Below are 21,361 nucleotides of genomic sequence, written 5' to 3'. Positions count from 1 at the left end.
TTTCCCTTAATGAAGTGCCATGTAATGTGTATTTTTTCTTACTTCAATGACTTCCTGTGCAAATTATCACTCTGCATGCCGTGCTCAGATTATGAAAAACAATTAATACTCATCCTGAACCACATATTTATTTAAATGGAAAACAATTAAATCGCAGTTGGATCCCAAACCATTATTTAACCACTATGAGTTGTGAAAGCAGACATTATACACTTGGGGGCAGTAAACACTCAGTGACTGATGTGCTGTTTAACATGAACGGATCATTTGTATATACAGGCAGTGGAAGTTTATTTCTGCTAAAATACATTGCTTTGTTGTGTGCTGTGTTCTCCCAAATATACTAAATCTTTTTTTCTTTTTAACATCTACACTTGTAGATGCAGCGTGGCTGATTTGGCCTCTTTAGAGCCCCATGATTAGCCTCATTACTAAGAAAACACTTCTCAAAATGTACCATGTTGCACCTATGATTAAGGTTTGGGTTTATTTGCTTTGTAGTTGCGATAATATGTATAACCTGTTTTTTAGGAGTTATGTGTGTTAATATAAAGAGACATTATTACAGAAACTGTCACAGCTTGTTGCCAACAGTCAGTCAAACAAAGGAACAGATATTCAAGAGTGACTTTATGTAGTCTTGCCTACATACTGACCTGCTATCTCTGGACAACACAGAAGACTTGTTTAAAGGGCACAGGGCAAAATGACTGCATGTAAACCCCTGCTGCTCTCTGGACTGCGAGTATATTATCAGTGTGGATTTTCTTCTACCCTTTTCAAGGTAAAGTGAGACAACATATTTTTTTACTTACTGCAAAGCTCTTCCATTTTTTAATTCAGATATATTGTACATATTTGTTATAGTATTTTTTTTCATATATTTATGTTTCTTGATTTTTGCAATATTTGCTTTTGTTTTTATTTCTCTTACTCTGTTTATGTTATGTAATGACATCTGCCTCAGACACAATAACAACACAATTAGTTTTATAAATATGTTTTTATTCTTAAACGAGATAAAATACCCTTAAATAAAACACGGCCAAGGTCGAAACTCTGACCTTTGTTTGAGGCTATTTATCAATAAGAGTAATTTCTTTATTTACCTTTCTTTAAATAGCCTGGGACAACGAGTCTTCTTCAAGAATTCAAAGAGACAAGGGCTGAGTAATTGATACATTTTGGGGTGAAGTATTCCTTTAAGATCTATGACCGACAATGATAACGGTAACAACTTGAGTAAATTAAGTTTATTTTATTTTTGAGTGAGTTCCAGCCATGGCGGAACTAATTCACTACTTTATTCCTCCGCAAATATTTTCTGTCTAGTACTGGGTATGCACGCCAGAATCTCAATAAATCTCAATAATAAATATGTAACTCAACTCACTGTAACAACACCAGAGTGCGCGTGAACCTTGTGTACAACGTCACATAGTCGTAAATAATCATATCATACTTCCAGCGGTCTTTTCACGGTAACTGGGTGAAGTTTGTGTTCGCTGGAGAATGACGTTCCTTCCTCTTAAAGGGACAGCGTGAGTATTTCGACTCTACGGCTGCAGGGAGCATGCGTATCACTTTAAAACCCGCATGACAGTCTGCGGAGGTGAAAGTGGGCCGTGTGTGTGACTTGGTACTGTTCGGGGCTTTAGCATTCTTATACCCCGCCGACCGCCGTCGACCTTTGAATCTCGGAGACCTGGGCGTGTAGGCAGTTCCGCCGTCCACGGTGCCAATTGGCTGAGCTCTTCTCCGCTGCATACAGCTGCTTCCTACTGCATGTCGTAGCCCAAACACAGCCGACAGTGCACACACACACACACACACACACACACGCACGTCATGTGTGCACGATGCTGCTGGAGCCCAAAGTCCCCCCGGTCAGTGACGCGGTCTCTTATCTGAATGTTTGAAGATTAACGAGGTTATCGGTGTCCTGTAGACTACAAGCTACTGCCAGCTGTACCCTGCAGGCCAGGAAGCCGAAAGAGCAGGCGGACAGCGTGTCGAAGGCGGACTGACTTGGAGGAAGGAGGTCGCTGCTGTAGCTGCATCGGACAACGGCAGAGCTCGGAGCCATGACCGAGAAACGGATGTCGCGGTGGTATTTCGGTGGGCTGGCGTCCTGCGGAGCCGCCTGCTGCACGCATCCTCTGGATCTGCTGAAGGTGAGCTGAAGGGAAGTCTGTGTGTATCCCTCCGCTGGTGTGTAAAGGAGAGCAGGCCTGAACACCAGTTGTTTCCAGCAGTAGTCCTACAAGACAGGCTACATTACAGTTATTTACCTCCTGACTACTCATCATATTACAGTGCGTGCTTCAGCTGCAGTGAGCTTTTAGTGGTCATGCCATACTCTGAGGTATCACATGTCTGCTAAGGCATCACTGTAATGTCCATCAGGCCGTTCAAGGCTGTTCAAATATAGGGCACAGGTTAGTCTGGGTAGCCCAACTGACCTTAACTGACAATGATAATAAATAAATAACAACAAATCATTAAAAGCAATTGTTGGATTCATTTGAAAGTAATCATAATTGCCCAATGTAGCCTTTGTTTTATATTTGATAGTGTTTTATTGGGATAAATATTGAAAAACTGAGTTTCTCCACAAAGAATCATGCAAAATCTCCGTTTAGTAACTTGTGTTTGCCTGAGATGTGTCCATAAGTTTTTTGTAAATAAGTCATTCAGCATAAAAAAGGACTAAATGATGAAATAAATCTTAATCGACAGTGCAGTCCTAATACATATAATATGGTAATTGTAAGATCATACTTGTGTGTGTGCGTGTGTGAGTGTGAATGTGTGAGAGAGTGTCACTGGGGTCATGCATGTTCACTCTTGTTAATCTTTGCCTTGCTGTGCTGCACAGGAATAATAAACCAGTACATCTCTACCTAATTTTGAAATCCTTCCTCACTTTACTTTTGCCTCTCTTTCAGTTGCATTGCAGACGGCAGCACATGACCCTGATTACACTAACTGCTCCTCCGGCGCTGTGTAATTATGTAGTTGAAGCCAGAAAGCATGACATTGCAGTAATGCTGCTTTATTTCTGCCCGAACTTGCTTGTTGGCTGGTGATGCCAAATACATTATTTGAGGAATTAAACTCTGTCTGGTGATTTAGTTGCTTCCTTGCTCTTATTTTTTCTTTTCCATTTACTACATCATTTTGGCTACACATGTGTGTCTTCAGTGTGGCTGTATTTACTGCTGTACTTGTAGTATTGAAAACAATAACGTAGTATTAGATCTGGCATGTTTTCAGATATGAATTCCACCAAAAAACATGTGCAAACAAGAAAAAGAACAACTAATCACATATACAGAACATTATAAAAAAGGGTGTTTATGTCTATATGATCACTAACCAGAGAAGAAGAGAGGTCAGTGTAATTAGCAATATTAATGTCCCCCAAACCTCTAATGTAAATTCTCATCTTCAACTTTGTTGTTTTTCCCAGGAAAAAACTAAATTCTTTGTTTATTTGCCAAACGAGTGAAATGAGTCAAACCTGTGACACAAGGCCTTTGATGAGGACTTAATATCCACATTTAGTGAACATGATGTAGGTCAACAGCTGGGAGTTAAACACGAAGAACTGTGAGGTGTTGTTCATATAAGACTTTACAGTGAGTGTGGGACGGATTAATCTACAAATCTAGTAAAACATGAACAGGTAGAATCTTTCGAAGGAATTGTCACCATCAAGAACAACCCTGCCTGAGCAGTAAAAAGCTTTATTGAGAACTTTTCATAAATATTGGTGTTGTTGGCAGCTTTTGATTCTTGAAAACAACTAGTCGGTAGGCCTCTGGTGAACGGTTTCTTGCCCTGGGTGGGCAAAAACTAATTTTTATCGTTTTTATCTGCATCCCTGAGGATTTTCTTTAAAGATAATGATATCCTCAGAAAGTGTAAGTCACACTGAGCCTAAAAATGTGTTTCCTGTACGTGTTCATATTTTGATGCCAATTGTGCCCCTCGAGCACAAAAGGTTTTAAGTTGCCTAAATCGCCTCCGTGTGCTGCAGCTCCAACTGCTGACCCTGTTGGTAAAGGGCTCAAAACAGTGGCCCAATCTATAATGAGTAACTTCCTCTTTCAAAACACCAGAATGCACCAGTCCACCGTACAAAGTATCTTTAAAGCTGAGAGTCAGCACCTGAACTCAAGTCATGGTTCAGTGTAGAGTACAGAACAAGCAGAATAAGATAAGGTGTCACTGTCTAAATATTTACAGACGGCAACCGTCTTTTCTCAAAGAGGTGCTTGAGGCGTTTGAACACATGCTCTAAAAACATTTGAGTATATGTGAAAGAATAATATAAAAACTCATTAAGAAATCATCATTTGTGCACTTTGGATTTAATTATTATGTTTATGAGTGGTGTGTTTTATTTAGTGAGTGTTGACGCTGTAGTGTTGTCGTGACTGTTGGTAGTGGGATCATTTTGTGAATTTGCAGAAATGAGAAAGTGTGTGATGAAAGCTGGCGGTGTCTGGCCGCATGGTGAACATTGTTCACATTTGCACAAGATTAAGCAAATTTCAACTCCTGTTGCACCTGTTCTACGAAGAATTATACATACAGTATACTACTGTTACGTATTACATGAGCGCAAGCTTTCCGTATGGTCGAAATTGAAAATGAGTCTGCTGAAAGTTGTTGAAAGATAACATAAAACGATCGAGCCAGTCTTACCGCGCAGCCTTAATCGCACATTTTTTGTACTTTTGTGTGATACAATCGTGGGTGTTCCAAAAAGCACCAGTTGAATATAATCTATTTAGTTGTGAATCCCCTGAGAGCTACGAGTGTAGATTGAAATGAAACTGGGAAAACAGTCATCCAAGCTGAGCTGATGATGATGATGATGATCAAGCCATCGGTCCTTCCTCACTCTTGAAAAACTTTTAAAGAAACTGTTTACTCCCAAATCCAGAAGTTTCCCTCCTGCCTGTAGAGCTATTAATCAATCTAGATTGTTTTGGTGTGAGTTGCAGAGTGTTGGACATATCGGCCGTAGAGACGTCTGCCTTTTTCCAGAAGAAGGAGGAAGCGTCTACTCATGGACGAGAGGCTCGTACTTGTGACGGCACGAGATGTAACCATTGATGGCACCGTCGTCGGCTGAGCTGTAACGTTGGTTAGCTCAGGAGCCGCTTTGAGCCCCACAAGCCGAATGCAATCTAGTTCCATTATATTCAGGAGCAGGTCGACGTCTCTACGGCCGATATCTGCAACACTCAGCAACTCGCACCAAAACAATCGAGAATCATTTGTTCCCTCATGGCATATAAAACACACACAAACTTCAGTTTGCTCAGTGAGGCAGATGGTGACTTTGTAGCAACGGCTTACAAAGCTTAAAAAGTGAATGGCTTCATAATGCTGTGTACTTAACACATTCCTGTTTAAAGCTTAAAACATGGCATTTACATTTAGAATGACTCAAATGTAATTTAGAGGAGAGAATATGTGAATGTGGTTTACAGCAGGAAAGTGCAGCTTAACCAAACACACACACACACACACACACACACACACACACACACACACACACACACACACACACACACACACACACACACACATCACATGGGAAAGATTACTTAGTCATGATATATATTGATTTCCTTTTTATTGTTTTAACGCAGATATCCGTTACACCACCAGATGGGCTGTTCTATTGTTTTTGTCCTCAACAGGATTTGTTTGACCTCACCTTAAAAGACCATCTTGTAGCCAGACACTTATCGACTCATCTGGGAGTAATATTTCACCGCTGTGTGCGAGTGTTCCTGTACACATTAGCTTGTGGTTTCCTTTATCAGAGCTTTAAGTATTCCAGAGTTGTACTCGATGTGTCTAGATTAAATTCCCTAAAGATATGGAGTATCCAGTGAAACCTGGACCTCGCCTCTATGATGACAATGTCTTTTGGACTGAAAAATCTCAGCAACTGTTGGATTTTTGTTGTGTAATTTTGGACTTTTGACAATCATGTTCCCCTGAGAATGAATCCTACTGACTTTGGTACGAATAACTAGAAGCTTCGAAGCTTCATTCATAAGGTTGACATTATTTATTTGCTGTCTTTTATCTGCACAGCTGCAGATGAAGATGAAATGCTAAACTAATATTATTAGTCATATACTATTTGCAGAAAGAGATTCCAGTCTAGGATTGTTTTCCAACTCCTGTGATCTAAACATTTCCTAGAACTCCAGAGCATCCAAAAGTCAAATCTTAGTGAAAAAAGATCGATGTGATCATTTCCAAAATTCACATATTTCTACTCCCACAAAAATATTCTGCTTCAATCCGTATTTGTTGGCGTTTAACCTTTCAAAGACAACCTTTTCACTGTGCTACAAATATCTAATGACCTTCGACTCTCAGTACAAAATGATGGTTTATGTAAACGGAATAAAGGCCAGTGATGAGACAGCAGAACATTGTGTTTTGAAGGACTTGATGGCCTTCAAACTCAAATACTGATCAGAACAGAGGACAAAGGCTATGTTGTAGAGCTACTGACAGCCTCTGACAAGGACAACACACACACACACACACACACACACACACCGGGGTTAAGACCTTTTGACAACTTGAGTGTGGGGTCATAACTGCCTGGACACACTACTCCGCCTGTGAAACAGTTGTAGGATTTTGTTTGTGAAGCTTCTTTTAGTGATGCCATCGGGACTAAATCTGTCCCACAGAGCGCTTGTGTTACTGGATGTGTGGAGTTTGAAAGACGTGTGTTTTACAGACGGCAAGGGTCTAATTAAAGAGGGAATTGAGTTGCATTATGGGAAGTGTAGTATCCAGTGTTTTTCCTATACTCAATACTAAAGAATAAAAGCCAGGATTTCTTGCCCTTGACAATAATAGGATCTAAAAGTAAAAGTTGCTGAGGTTTCTTCGTCAGCCCCAACAGAACCACACCGTCTCATTCTTGTAGATTTCTTGTGTCTGTATTCTGTCAAATGTTTTATTTATTATTTATGTCACTACGGAGCCTAACGCTGTATTGAAAATGACACCAATGCTAATACATGACTGTCTTCCCAGGTACACCTGCAGACACAGCAGGAGGTGAAGAAGAGGATGATGGGGATGGCCGTTCATGTGGTGAAGAGCGATGGGGTGCTGGCTCTTTACAATGGCCTCTCTGCCTCCCTTTGCAGACAGGTATGTGTGTGCGTTTGCCTCGGGACTGTTCGTCTGCCTCTGTATGTTGTTGCATTTCTAATTTTGTCTTTTTTAAATGGGATTTTACCAGATTAGACTCACCAAGAAACTATACTGAAAAAAACTAATAAGGCAGTAAAATAAGGCGGGCTAAGAACAGACGCAGTTCATAATCAACTGCCTCAGAGATTCAGACTCTGGAGGTTTTCATCATTGTCGCTCTATTCCTTTTAGTTTGACCGCATTAATGTTCATAGTTTTCCTATCTTTTTTTAATATAATAATAATACAAATCTCTATTCATACTGCACTTTGCAATTTGAGTAAAAATGATGTATTCACCAAGTGTAGCGTGTTCTGGTTAGAGTAAGAGAGTGTATGACAGAGCACTATGTAACTTTTCTCTTACCGTCGCTTTGTAATGAGATTTTAAAACCAACATATCCTGTTGGCTCAGTGTGTTTGCTCTTAAAACATGGCATGTGGTAATACTGTGTGAACATGCTGCTTTGTAGCTGCAGGATACTATCAATAGATGAAGAGTTTGAGTCACAGCCTGGAGATTAGATTGGTCGTGAGGCTCCTCCTAGTGGTTGAAAAATAAAAGAACTTAAACAGTGAGGAAAGAATAGGACACTCATTATTGTTTCTCTCCTCTCAGATGTCCTATTCCCTCACCAGATTTGCCATCTATGAGACAGTGAGGGACATGATGGGCAGCACAAGTCAGGGCCCCATGCCCTTTTACCAGAAGGTCCTGCTGGGAGCCTTCGGAGGTAGACACGCAAAACACAACACACAACACACAGACACACAACACACACCACACACCACACACAACACAGCACACACCACACACCACACACAACACAGCACACACCACACACAACACACAACACACACCACACACCACACACAACACAGCACACACCACACACCACACACAACACAGCACACACCACACACAACACACAACACACAACACACAACACACAGCACACACCACACACAACACACAACACACACCACACACCACACACCACACACCACACACCACACACAACACAGCACACACCACACACCACACACAACACACACCACACACCACACACAACACACCACCCACCACACACCACACACAACACACCACCCACCACACACAACACAGCACACACCACACACCACACACAACACACAACACACAACACACACAACACACACCACACACCACACAACACACACCACACACCACACACCACACACCACACACCACACACAACACACACAACACACACCACACACCACACAACACACACCACACACCACACACCACACACCACACACCACACACACAGGATTGTGTACCAACGAGATTTCTATCTACCAACAGGTTTCACTGGAGGGTTTGTTGGTACGCCCGCAGACATGGTGAATGTCAGGTAACATGCCATGACAAGAATATGTACATAATTCAAACGCTTTAAGGGAAAATGCAACCTTTTTATGTGGGTGTCCAATCAGTGTTGATGATAAATGTAGTCGATTTTTAAATAATAGTTGGATGCAAGAAGGAACTACAAACTACTTCAGTTTGGATTATTAGTCTCCCCTCTGGGTTACCTGGGGGTGTGTGTGCTCTAGATTCAGCTCCAACCCCCTGAACCTTTTCCATTGTGTAAATATGGATTTAAAAAGCTGAACAGCAGAGTAGGAGAACTCGGCCTTCTCTATAAATATATAGCAACACAGGGAGGAATTCATTGCTTCAATTGTCTACATTTACCATATACACTGGTTGGACATCCACATAAAATGTGATTTCATTCCTTCAAACAAGCCAAGCGATCTCATTCATTATTTGTTTTGCTTCTAGGATGCAGAATGACATGAAACTACCACCGGAACTGAGGAGAAAGTGCGTATTGTAACTTACTGCAGCTAAGGAAGTTCACTTTAGATGTTCTAAATCTCTTGTTGTAATTTAACCCTGAATTATTTTCTTCTTTCAGCTACAAACATGCCGTCGATGGGCTCTTCAGAGTCTTCAGAGAAGGTCAACCCTGAGCGATAAAGTGTATGTAAAGTTTTTTGTACACAGTGGCATCATGTCTGACCTTTGACCTGTGTCCTGTCCCACAGAGGGTGTGAGGAGACTGTACTCAGGAGCCACCATGGCCTCCAGCAGGGGAGCGATGGTCACTGTGGGACAGGCAAGTCACAGATACCAAACCTTTTAAATGCCTGCAGGTATTGAAGACTCCCAAGGGATTTTCAGGCCAGTGAAGAGCAACAGTTTGTTTCCTTCTTTGCGTATTGTACTTTATTCCATCTGGACTAACACAATCGCAATTTAGATACATTTTCTCTTAAACACATAGGAAGACATTTGTTATTCATGTTCAATGCTCCAATTCAGAATCAATAAAGCATCTGTAAGTCCTTTTTAATAAGATAATGGAATTACATTTAGTTCAATTTAAAGGTACATTCATTTATCAATGCTGAAATGGTTTCCAAGATGAATATGCTTCTTGTTCAGATGGTTCCATTTAATTAATGCATAATGCATGATTCCACAGTTGCAATACAAATGCAGAGCCAGAGCCATCATGTGCCTAGACCTTTAAAACACATGGCCGTACACATTCAGACGCTTTAGCCCGTAATACAATACAAATAAGGTGTTTAATGTGGAATTATATCGCTTAATCGTCACTAACTGTTTTTTCCATAATGAAACAAAAACGATCTTAAACAAGGTAATCATAAATCACAAGGTCCCCCTGCACAAATAAAGGAAACATTATGCGAGTCTGTTCTTTCCTACATGATAGTTCCTGTATTTTCTTCAGGTCAGATCTATATTTCACTTCTACTACGAGCTAGACGGCTTCTTCAAGTCATGTGAGGATATTCTGGATTATCCTGATTATGGAAATTCAACACGCTTTAATTTATTGTTAATGTTTATCGTGATGAAGTCTTATACGGTGCCATTCCTACATGCAGCTCCGTCAAAATATTTCTGACCTACGCATACACTGAATACATACATTTAAATATAAAGATCCTCGGGTAGTCATAGAAAAATAAGACGATCCCAATGGTGCATGTTTTTATACCATCACTAGAGGGCGCCGAAGTCGGACAATTTCAAGCTGCTTTAAATTTGACAGGCTGATATTTGATTGATCTTATATCTATTTGTAAACCACATGAAGGCCAACACACTTAAAATCCATCCTGTGACTCTAATATGCACACCATTTTGGGGGCTTCCAAAATCCAGGAGTGAAGGATTGTGGGGGTTTTGAGACTTAGTTAATTATCATGACATAGGGGTGGCACACCGTGAGGTCATTTATATCAGTCTCAGCTAACCCCGTGTGTAATGTGAGGCTAGTTGTTTGCTTACATTTCTGTGGCTCATTACACACAGTTCTGAGGAAGTCCAGCTGTATTGAGTGAGAGCTGTGGCTTCAGGGAGTAAAGAGATACTTCAGCACAGGTTAGATCATTAACATGATAGCATTTCTTTCTTTTTCTCCTATTGTTCCCACCTTTTTTCAGTTGGCGTGTTACGACCAGGCCAAGCAGCTCGTGCTGGGCACAGGCATCATGGGGGATAACATACTCACACACTTTCTTTCCAGCTTCATCGCTGTAAGTATCCGGTGTTATCTGTGTGTTATTTGGGTCAGCGTGAAGTTTACAGGCCTCTTTTGTGAACTGACGATCTGTTCCTCCGCAGGGAGGCTGTGCTACATTCTTGTGTCAGCCTCTGGATGTACTAAAGACGAGGCTGATGAGCTCAAAGGGAGAGTACACAGTAAGTCTAACCCCCCCCCCCTCATCCTTGTCTCCTCTAATCTTTTCATTCCTCTGTTTCTCTTTGTCCATCTTCTTCATTCCTCAGCGTTCATTCTCATCCAGTGTGTCTTTCTCTTTAGGGGGTGACTCATTGCTTACAAGAAACTGCCAAGCTTGGTCCGTTGGCATTTTACAAGGTACCTACACACTATACATAAACACCACTGTGGTTTTTTAGTGCCACTTTAAATCAGAGGTTACAAAACCAGGCAATATAATAAGAATACTATAAATAAATGCTATACAATGTGCTCTAACATGCTATTGTGTAATTGTTCAAAATGTAAAAGATATTGAGAAATGAAAAACAGGCTATGACACAAAACAATAACCCTCATTAGCCTTCCAGTTATTACGTCCCTCTTATCTACACACATGGACACATTGCTCTTCTTTAGCAGGTTACACAGCAGCCAGTCTGTTGCACTTTAAGCAGTTTAAAACGCACCGTCTAGTTTGGATGTTTTGTGAAGCTAAACTGTGGTGATGCTCCAACAACACTGCTAACGAAACACTGTCTGCACATCAGGGCTCGCAAGCTACAGTTACCAGTTCACATTTGTTTACCCACAATGCCTCAGCCAGCTCAGCTGTTAGGCAAACACAGATCCAGACCCGCCCTCTCAGGGGCGTGAAGGAGCATTTCTGATGTAGATCCAAATGACTATGTATAATATGAATATGTGTTTTGTTTGACAAAAAACATGTGAATTTTGGAAATGATTAAATCTCTATTTTCAAATCATTTTGACTTTACATAATAAATACAAATACATTAGCGGTCAGTCTACCTTTTTTTTTTTAAATGATGAAGTGCCTGTTTTATACCAAATACTTTAGTTACACACAGTATATTTGAATTGATGGATGTAATGAGGGGAAAAGTACAAAAGGTAATCTGATGCTAATTGTTTTTGCAGGGTCTGGTCCCCGCAGGGATCCGCTTGATTCCTCACACAGTGCTCACCTTCATCTTCCTCGAGCAGCTCAAGATAAACTTCGGCATTCGCATCATCTCCTGAGCACGCTCAGTGACCGGCCGCATTCCCGCCCCCACAACTTCCCCTCCCACAGCACCCTGTCATCGCTCTTCTCTTGGCATTTACAAGCAAAGAAGCAAGAAAGGGAGTCGTGTACAGTTTGTTATGGGCTTGTGCATGTTCCCCTTCTCTTTCTGCTCTACCTCCTATCTCACCACTAGTAATGATTATTATGAGCACCAGCTTCTAGAAGGGACAATGACGAGAACTAATGGACGGTTTCCTTTTGTCAGCATAGAACATGCTAAATGTAAAGGCGCTTCAAATGTGATTAATAGAACGGCCTCCCAAATTCAGAGAGGAGATTAAAACGATCTCCCGCAGATGTTTAATGTAGTCGTCCAGTTTTAAGTTCAGCTTGGGTTAGTTACGTGACAGGATGAGACGAGATTAAGTGTTTATTTAGAGTTAAGGAGCAATTAATCTGTCACGACAGACTAAATGTTGATTTTCTTTTACTAATTCCAGTTCAGATTTTGTGATTTTATGTTTTAATGTCAGCAGTTTCACCAGTGCTGTGCAGCGCCCTGAGAGCTCACTCCAGTGTGTGAGCCACGACTGTGACTTAAAAAGTTAGTGCCAGGAATGTGTTTCCTACTAATACGAATACTTTTATTGGTGTCATGTTATCATATAGCAGAAGTCCAAAATGCAAACAAACACAGTGTAGCCTTGTCATCAGTGCCATTCTTTCCCATCTGTAATATTTCCCAAAAGCCATTCACTGAAAGCTGTTGTAATTACATGGTAATCATTCCCAACAGCGGTGACCAAATGTGATGCACCCCGAATGTAACAGTTCATTCGTTTTGCGTTTCTCTTCACTAAATGTTTTATAACTGGAAGTCACCTACTAACAGGTTAAACTGTCGTTAACTTTTGACCCGATTCTCCTTTACTTCATTCCGATTCCTCTGTCATCGTTTCACTCCCAAATGTATTGGAGAAGAGGACCAAGCTTGTTCGTCTCGTGTTTTTAAGTAAGGAGGGAGTTTGTGGAGGAAGCCCAGTGACATTCTGTACGACCACTTGATCTCTTAAAAAGGTTCTTACTGATCGAACAGAGATGCATGTAGAGGACTGCTGAACTGTACAAGTGTACATGTAGCATTTCCTTCCGTAATGTTTCGTTTAGCTGAATGCATATCAGACTTTATGACTCAGGATGCTACTGTTTTATAAGGCACTTTATAACAATCTCTGGACTCCTACTGACTAACCTGCTGCGTAGAAACACATGCTGCATACTAGAACAAGCTCTAATAGTAAACACATGTATTCAGATGTTTTGAATTCACGATGTTAGAAGGTTAAAATTAAGGCCAATCTCTAATGCTTTGTGACTCTTGCCAGTTATTGTCCAGCGATAAGTTTGGCCTTGGTTCAGTGACATAAAGCATTTCCTGTGCTGTGCCTGCTCTGTTGACGTCAAGTCATGTTGCCTTACGTTATGTGTCCTCCAGGGAGCAGTATAGTAACGTGAATGATATCAATGCCAACAACCTGAACTCCTGGGTATCCTGTGAAACCTTCATCTGAGGAGAGCCATAACTTTAGATCAGCCTCAGACTGTAACTGTGCACGTTGTTATGCTCAAGTGTCCCTCAACAATGTGAGGTACTGTAGATCAGCCATAGAGAGTAATGTTAACCCCAGGTTTATTCATATGCACAGAAATGAAACTGGAGGGGCCCTCAGTGCTGGGTGATTATACTTTGTAGATGACTGACTAATGATTTTGGAATTAAAATACTAATGGGACATGTGTGTGGTTTTGTATTGTTTCACCGTCTACTTTAATTCAATGTCAAGTTATTGACTTTCATTTTGGTTGTAAATCGGATTTGCTGTAAACCACACCACATTGGTATTTAATTATTATTTTTCTCATTTTGTAAATCAGCTGCGTGCCCTGTGGTCAGTGTTTAATCCATGTCATAAAACAAACGGCAATATCTTTGTGTTAATTTTCTGCTGCCACAGGCTCTTACAATGTTGCTGGCTGTGATCGTGAATCAAGCTTCACCCTCTGGGACTTTAACGGACCTTAAATGAGTTCTTATTTTGAAGAATTACAGTCTCCCAGCCTGCACCATATGGAGTTAAGTGGTGATGTTCAGCTGTGATGATGAACAGCAGCAGTGTGACTTGCTGTCCAATGCTTTTATTAAAACTATCGATCACATGCAAAGCAATAATGACTGCGAGCACTGCGAGCACCTCTACAATCATGTGTGGGAATTGCTGAGCCTTATTCCTCTGCATGGACTGCTATTATAGCAAAGCAAAGGCAGTATCAGGCCTACGTATTGTGTTGTTCCTATTTCAGAAATGTGCTTTGATATTAGGATGAACCATCATCCTATATACGTTCCGGGTCTATAAATATCTGAAGCTTTCATAAAAGAAAATTACAAGAAGGATTAAAGATTCCCAATCCATCGGATCAGCTTCTGTGAGGCTTCGACTGTGATGTCTGTGGATTCTTCCTCTCAGGACGACAGCTGAGACCTTTAAGTCGAGAACAGGGAAGCATTTTTTCTTTTGATGCACATTGACATTTTTCAATATTTTTTGGGATTAATTCTGTATATTCAACATCCAAACACTAATTTGTAATCAGGGTTTTCTGACTTTACATCTATGTTCAATTTGTTGTACTGCTGCTTTTTTATGTACTGAATAAAATCATACAACAGCAAAGAAATGTTGCAGGAGCTACAATTCAAATGTGTTTTTTTTTTAATGAGAAACTAACGCATATACAAGTAATATCTACTCATTTGTACATGTGTTCGTTTCAGCCTATTCAACATTTATAGGCTGAATTCATTATCTGTAAAGAATATTGGAAATAAATGCCTCTAAGGAATTTATTCAGTTCAAGGCTGTTAACTACACTTGTGCGATTTTCATTTAGAAAACAGTGTTTTGTTTACCATTGTGTGTTATTAAGTCGTGCTCATTTATATGTTGGACTTCAATTCCTTTACTTTGACACCATCCTTCACCCTTTTTCAAGAAGACTTGAGTTCCAATGAAGGACCTTCCCAACTGGAACACGTTTGTTTCATTCATGTGGTTAAAAGGCAAAGCTAAGAATTTCTCTCAAGGTTTTGACTTCAGCATGACTGTGTGAGTGGGAGTAAACGTGAATTAGAGATCTGGTGAGAGCAGCTGTGAAGGTATTGAAATAAAACGTTTATCAAAAGCAGAGAGGGACCTGCAGTGTTGTAAGGGTATTAACGACCATGTGTTGGTTTTAATGTGGTCGTATAGAAAGACTTCAGCATCCACACACTGCATCTTAATGAAGGAACTGTCAACGATCAAATCTACATTTTGAATGATCTGCATATCCTATTTTTTATATTTGTTTTATCTTTTTAAATCGTTCATATACTTTGAATATGTGTTGTAATGCTGTAAGTCATATAAATAAACTTGCCTTACTCGGTTTCGTTTAGATTTCAATGGTTGGCTTGTTATTGAACCCAAATGTAACTTGTTTTTATTGTGTTTCATGTATAAAATATATTTTTATTATGTTGATATGTTGGAACCACATGTGACAGGTGTAGGTTATTTTAGTTCAGTAAATGGAATTAATCAATTTACCATTGCATTGCTCGTTCTCTTTCACTCCCACACACCCCACTACAATACCACACACACACACACACTATTCTGCTCACCTTTTCACAACATCCCCACCACAAAGAGTGCAGGCGTAAGTGATCAATACACTACATGACTGAGGTGTGACAGCTGGGTCCTTGCAGCTCGCTCAGAGCATTGTTGAATTGTCTTCAATTCAATTTCAACCCTATCTTTTGTTTAAGTGGTTCTTTTGTTCACATTACTTTATAACAGTTTTTTATCGTGGAATGTAGTTTATGTTGGCTTTATCTTTTATTTGATAGGAAATGATTTCACGTGTGCCTGCAATTGGCATTACTGTAACATTAGGATAGAAGAGCTGTAATTTCCAGGATTTCATGGATGAATAAATTCAACTCTGAATCTTGAACCTTAACAGTTTGATATTGGTCAATGGAGCGGATCTGCTTGTCAAGCGCACCTTGATGTGAAAGCTGGGGTCATTTAGCCTGTAGGAGTGAATCCACTGATCAAAGGATTACTTTAAATTGATTGCATTTGATTACAAATGTTGTCGTCTTAAATATGAGTGGGATCATGCCCTAAACCTGAAGAGGATGTATTGAGTGACACAATGAAAGGGGAGATGAGTTTTGGTTGTGTCCAGAAGTAAGGCCCTGTTCACACCTGGCATTAGAATGCAGCTCCACTTGAGTGAACACTTGTTAATGGCTCTCACCTCCTCGCTCTATATGCAAATAAACATATATCATTTCTGTAGACAATTACAAAACACATTATGAAAAATCATTTTTGCGATGACTAATGAAAAAGCGCTGCCAGACGTTACAGTCTTTTTTCTGTAGGGTCTGTGCCAGTGTTGGCTTATTGTGTTATTGTTGGAAAATGATGTACCACGTATGTATCACATGAATATGCACAAAGTTCCATTCACTACAATTGAGGGTCCGCGTCGGTCTGGCGTTCCACTAAAGAGCATTTACCGATCCTAAACTCCATTCCACTTGGTGTTGTTACGTGCCAGGAGTCTTTGTATTCCTTTAAAGACTAATTATATTCATGTTGGTAACTGCAAACCTCCTGGTGAAACAATCATTCAGTTTGTAATCTCTTCTTCTTCTTCTTCTTCTTCTTCTTCTTCTTCTTCTTCTTCTTCTTCTTCTTCTTCTTCTTCTTCTTCTTCTTCTTCATCTTCTTCTTCTTCTCGGCAAACAAGAGGTAGGCTGGACTGGAGTCTGAAACGAAACAGGATCGTGCGCAGTCGGAGCGTACAGTCTGTGCCATCACAAATTTGACATGGCGGATGATGACATTTGCGTCACAAAGACAAAAGCAGAACCTTTGCGGGCACACGGATGTCAGAAGTCATGAATTAGCCTTTAAACCTCTGTAGTTGAGATAAAGCTATGTTAACAATTGAATATCAAAGTTCATTCTTGAAACAGCAGTTCCAATGTCAATGCAACAGAGTCTGCGTCACTTTGTGAATGAACAAATTCATCCACGTTAAATTAAAATGGGGTGGGGTGTATAGGTATGTATTGCTGAAAAAGAGTATGAGAAATGCCAGAGGGCAGTGTGTGATTGAGTTTTTCTCTCTTTTTCTCTCATGCACACAAACCAGAACACATATTTCACCACAACTAATAAGACACAACCAAAAAACAGGGATGTAAACTGAGTGTACAACAGGGAGAATTTGTCTCACTGACACATTCGCATTACATTTCTGCTGGGAGGAATATGTGAACGATCATAACTTACCCTCAGGCTGACGGTGGGACAAACAGAGGGGGAGCAGCAGATGTTTGCCGACGTTGAGTGTGTGACAGGGTGTGTGGTCATTAGGGTGGATATGAAGGAGTTCTCCGATCTGATCAGCGGTGTTAAGATAAAAAGCAGGCTTAGTGATTTATGACCCGGGAGATAATTCCTCTTGACCCGCAGCCTCACTCGCTGATTGTTCTGCTGTCACTAAATCAAAAACAACTGAGAAAGGGCCAAGAAACAAAGATCCTCTGTGTTTTTAATTGCTTGTTTCCTCTTGTGTGACATGTGTGTTATCACTCACAGTGTGTGTGTGTGTGTGTGTGTGTGTGTGTGTGTGTGTGTGTGTGTGTGTGTGTGTGTGTGTGTGTGTGTGTGTGTGTGTGTGTGGTGAATGGGCTTGTTGTTAGAGCTGAGTGAGTGAGAGCGTCAGCAAGGATAATGGAGATTGGGAGACAATACGAATAAAGCAAACTGATGTCTTTGTGGATGTGCTATATATATGTGCAAACATGTCTGTATTTGTGTGAAAGTATATCCAGGCCTGATCTATGAAGGCAAGCTGACTTCAATTAGGTGTCCGTCTTAAGTTTAGTTAAAGAGATGTGTGTCTGTGAAACTTACATCAATAACATCATTTCCTTTCCCTTCCTGCTTTGTTTTACTCACATTTTCTTTATCGTTACATTTCCACTTATGGTTCATCATTATTTAATTCTTATTGTTGTATTTATTGCAGTTATGTGAGGTGGGTTTGGACTTGCAGATTGGAGCACGTAGGTAGAGTAAATAAGTAAACATTGGTGCCCTGCAGTGTGCAAGCTAATTTTATGATCTACTCACATTTGGGTTTAGCACCTGACCTCTTTGGCTTGGATGTGCGTGCATACTCCCACTAGCAGAGACACATTGTCTCACAGGGATTTAAAGCTGCACAGAGAACAGCTATTATAACCATATTTCTTAGAAATGAGACGAGAGGAGAAAAACATAAGCCATCAAATAATTTGCATATATGCAAATAATGATTGCAATTCTTTTTTTGTTTGTTTCAGATTCAGTTGCTTTACATTCAAGGCAAAACTAAATAATTGGAACTGTGTTGAAGTGCTTGGCAACCGCCTGAAACGATGGCTGAGAAACACAATTTGTCTTCCCCAGGGGAGGCGTTGGATGTATGAGGCATAATTTTCTTTCTTCAAATATACCCAGGAATATTTATTTATATATCCAGAAAAGGGTTTTGCAGATCATAGAAGCTTTTGAATCTAACATTTTTCTGTTATCCCCTCCTGGAACCACATCCAGAGGCGCCGCAAATAAATCTGGGCTCCGTCCATATGCAGCCCCAATGGGCCCCCTTCACCTTTTACTAGATCCATTGTCACACATGTACAAATAACTTAATGAACAACACATGCATCTGTAGTGGTTATTACGCTCACCAGTCAAGGTGGTAAAACACATTTAAGCTACTGACATGAACCAAATACATTAAACAATGAAGGAAATAAGATTTTTAACAACAAGAGCACAATGGATCGGCAATGAAGAGATAAAGAAATGAGAGGCAAACTCAGGAAGACAAAAGATGCACACAGGAGGCATTCAAAGCTGGCAACCTCCAAACAACGTGGGAGACAATGAAAAACATGACAGTTTTGCCACGTAAAAATCATAAATCATTTGTGACTACCGATGAGTTGCCCTCTGCAAACGAGGGCAATGACTTTGGCCCTTTGGCCCTAACCTTTGTATTAATGAAGACATTAGAGAGAATCATGTCTCACATGCTCTCTCGGTCTATACAGGATAATCTTGATCCATACCAGTTTGCATACCAGCGAGTGCGCAGCCGTGAAGATGCTGTGTACCCTCATGCACCTTGTGTGAAAACATCTGGATACACCGAAAATGAAACCATATGCTAGAGTGCTGTTCATAGACTTCTCCTCTGCATTCAATACAGCTGGACATTCTGCTCTTCAAAATGCATCAGTTAGTGTTTAACCCATATATCATCCGCTGGTACTGCTCCTTCCTAAGTAACAGGCAACAGCTGGTTAGGGTCAGTAACATCTACTCGCCCCTTGTCACAACCAGCTGTGGCGCTCCACAAGGATGTGTCAGCGACCCACTGCTATTCACCCTTTACACCAAGGGCCCTGTTACCTAACCACTACATCATCAAAGTGGTTCAGTGGTGTGATCACAATTCTCTCATACTCAATACTCTCATCTTAACATAGGGTAGGAATAGATTATCCACTCGTTATCAATACATTGGCTGTAGGATTCACCGTCAGCCGACGTAGCCGATATCTAACGTTCCTCTAACGTAGTCACGTAGGTATTCACGTACTATATTTACATAGGTAAGTATTCACGTACGTATTCCGTATTCACGTATGTCTAACGTCACGTAACGTCACGTAACGTCTGCATATCTAATGAAGCACACGTCTGGTACGTCCGGTAATTTCGAACATGCTCAAAACATCAGCGTTCAACAACGCACCCCAGCGTAACACCGCCTGCTCTTAACGAACACTACTTATACCTTACCTTATATCAACGTACACCAGGGTGTACGCCATATTTTTGTATACGTTATGCATTCGTTGGGCATTCCTCTGATACATTTTGTATAAGTAAGTGATACTCTATCAACAGGTTAGACATGCGTAACTGTATATGTTCACTTTTCCGATCCGATGAAAAGTTGGACGTATTTGGACTCTGACAAATTTTCATAAAAGCCAGCATACGTTTCTGCCATACAGATATGTGTGACAGGGCCTTTAGTAACTTTATTAAACCAGGAATTCTCATTGAGATCAAGTTCTCTTTTCCAAGAGAGACCCGGGAACAAGAGGTATTCGTGTTAAAACAACCACACATCTTATATACAAGGACAACACGTTTAAACAACAAACATTCAAGCATCAAATAGCATTATGAAAAGCATTGAGTCAAGAAAAATAGAAAAAAAAAAAGAAAAACATCAAGTAGTAAAATCTTCAAGGCGAATACAATTATCGAGTTTGAAGGCAGTTTTCAGTTTATTCCATTTAAAAAGTGTGTATCACCTGAAACTCGTTCTTCCAAGGTTAGTGTGTATATTGGAAATATAACGTCAGATAGTTAATGGATTGTGTGCTGCAGTTACAAGAAAAGCAATAGCACTAAACACTTTGCCTGCATGGTTCCTCCACATTCATATCAATGAAATGTTTTTCTCATAGATTCAGAATGAGGAACTATATCTTTATCAATGTATCATCTCATATTTATGTATATTAAATTGGAGAATGTTTGGGGACATGCAGCATGCAATAACATCCAATTCTGGGTTTTTGATGCATGTCGTCAGCATAGAAAATGAATTTTACGTTTATTTCACTAACAATCAGAGATTAACACTGAAACAAGGGGATTGTGGGAAAACACATCAATGGGGAACAATAAAAGGGATTTTGGCGTGGTTAATGTTATCAGTCGGCTGATGGCGGATATCAAAGGTGATGAGAAAGAAGAGACATCATGGTGAGGCTGATAATGACCATCGGAGTGGATTTCATGTTTTCTTTTTTTTTCTGGTGTAATTGGCCAGAACGTTTTACAGTTTTGAAGCTTAACCACTGGTTTGTGGGTAATGAGGAAGTCAGTTTGCTGCAGCGATACACACTAGTATTGATTCCTTAAGGGTTTTGGGAGTATCATGGATGTATCTTATACACACTGATAATTGTATATTAGCATGGATCAAATGACCCTGTGTAATTTATATATGTATGTATGCTCTATATCTTTTATTTTAGTATAATTCAGAACCAGATAATTGTTGGTGGAGA

General features: G+C 40.3%; 1 protein-coding gene across 1 annotated transcript; it reads left to right on the top strand.

The window, feature by feature from the left end:
* The first annotated feature begins 1,429 nt into the window (after positions 1-1,429).
* slc25a10b (solute carrier family 25 member 10b) lies at positions 1,430-13,880 on the top strand. The gene is made up of 11 exons (XM_029435355.1): positions 1,430-2,174; positions 7,090-7,209; positions 7,871-7,985; positions 8,600-8,648; positions 9,083-9,124; positions 9,219-9,262; positions 9,349-9,419; positions 10,780-10,872; positions 10,961-11,038; positions 11,160-11,216; positions 12,000-13,880. The coding sequence occupies exons 1-11, from the start codon at positions 2,085-2,087 to the stop codon at positions 12,099-12,101; spliced, it is 861 nt and encodes a 286-aa protein (XP_029291215.1). The 5' UTR covers positions 1,430-2,084; the 3' UTR covers positions 12,102-13,880.
* Positions 13,881-21,361: the final 7,481 nt, after the last annotated feature.

Source organism: Cottoperca gobio, chromosome 1 (assembly GCF_900634415.1).
Source record: "Cottoperca gobio chromosome 1, fCotGob3.1, whole genome shotgun sequence".
Lineage (NCBI taxonomy): Eukaryota > Metazoa > Chordata > Actinopteri > Perciformes > Bovichtidae > Cottoperca > Cottoperca gobio.
This window is presented reverse-complemented; position numbering and strand designations above follow the sequence as displayed.

What these genes read in the sequence shown, in the direction of transcription:
- slc25a10b (XM_029435355.1), top strand. Translation starts at nt 2,085, where the DNA reads ATGACCGAGAAACGGATGTCGCGGTGGTATTTCGGTGGGCTGGCGTCC. An exon ending in CTGCCTCCCTTTGCAGACAG is followed by an intron (nt 7,210 to 7,870) that starts GTATGTGTGTGC and finishes CTCTCCTCTCAG; the next exon opens with ATGTCCTATTCCCTCACCAG. An exon ending in GCTCAAAGGGAGAGTACACA is followed by an intron (nt 11,039 to 11,159) that starts GTAAGTCTAACC and finishes CTTTCTCTTTAG; the next exon opens with GGGGTGACTCATTGCTTACA.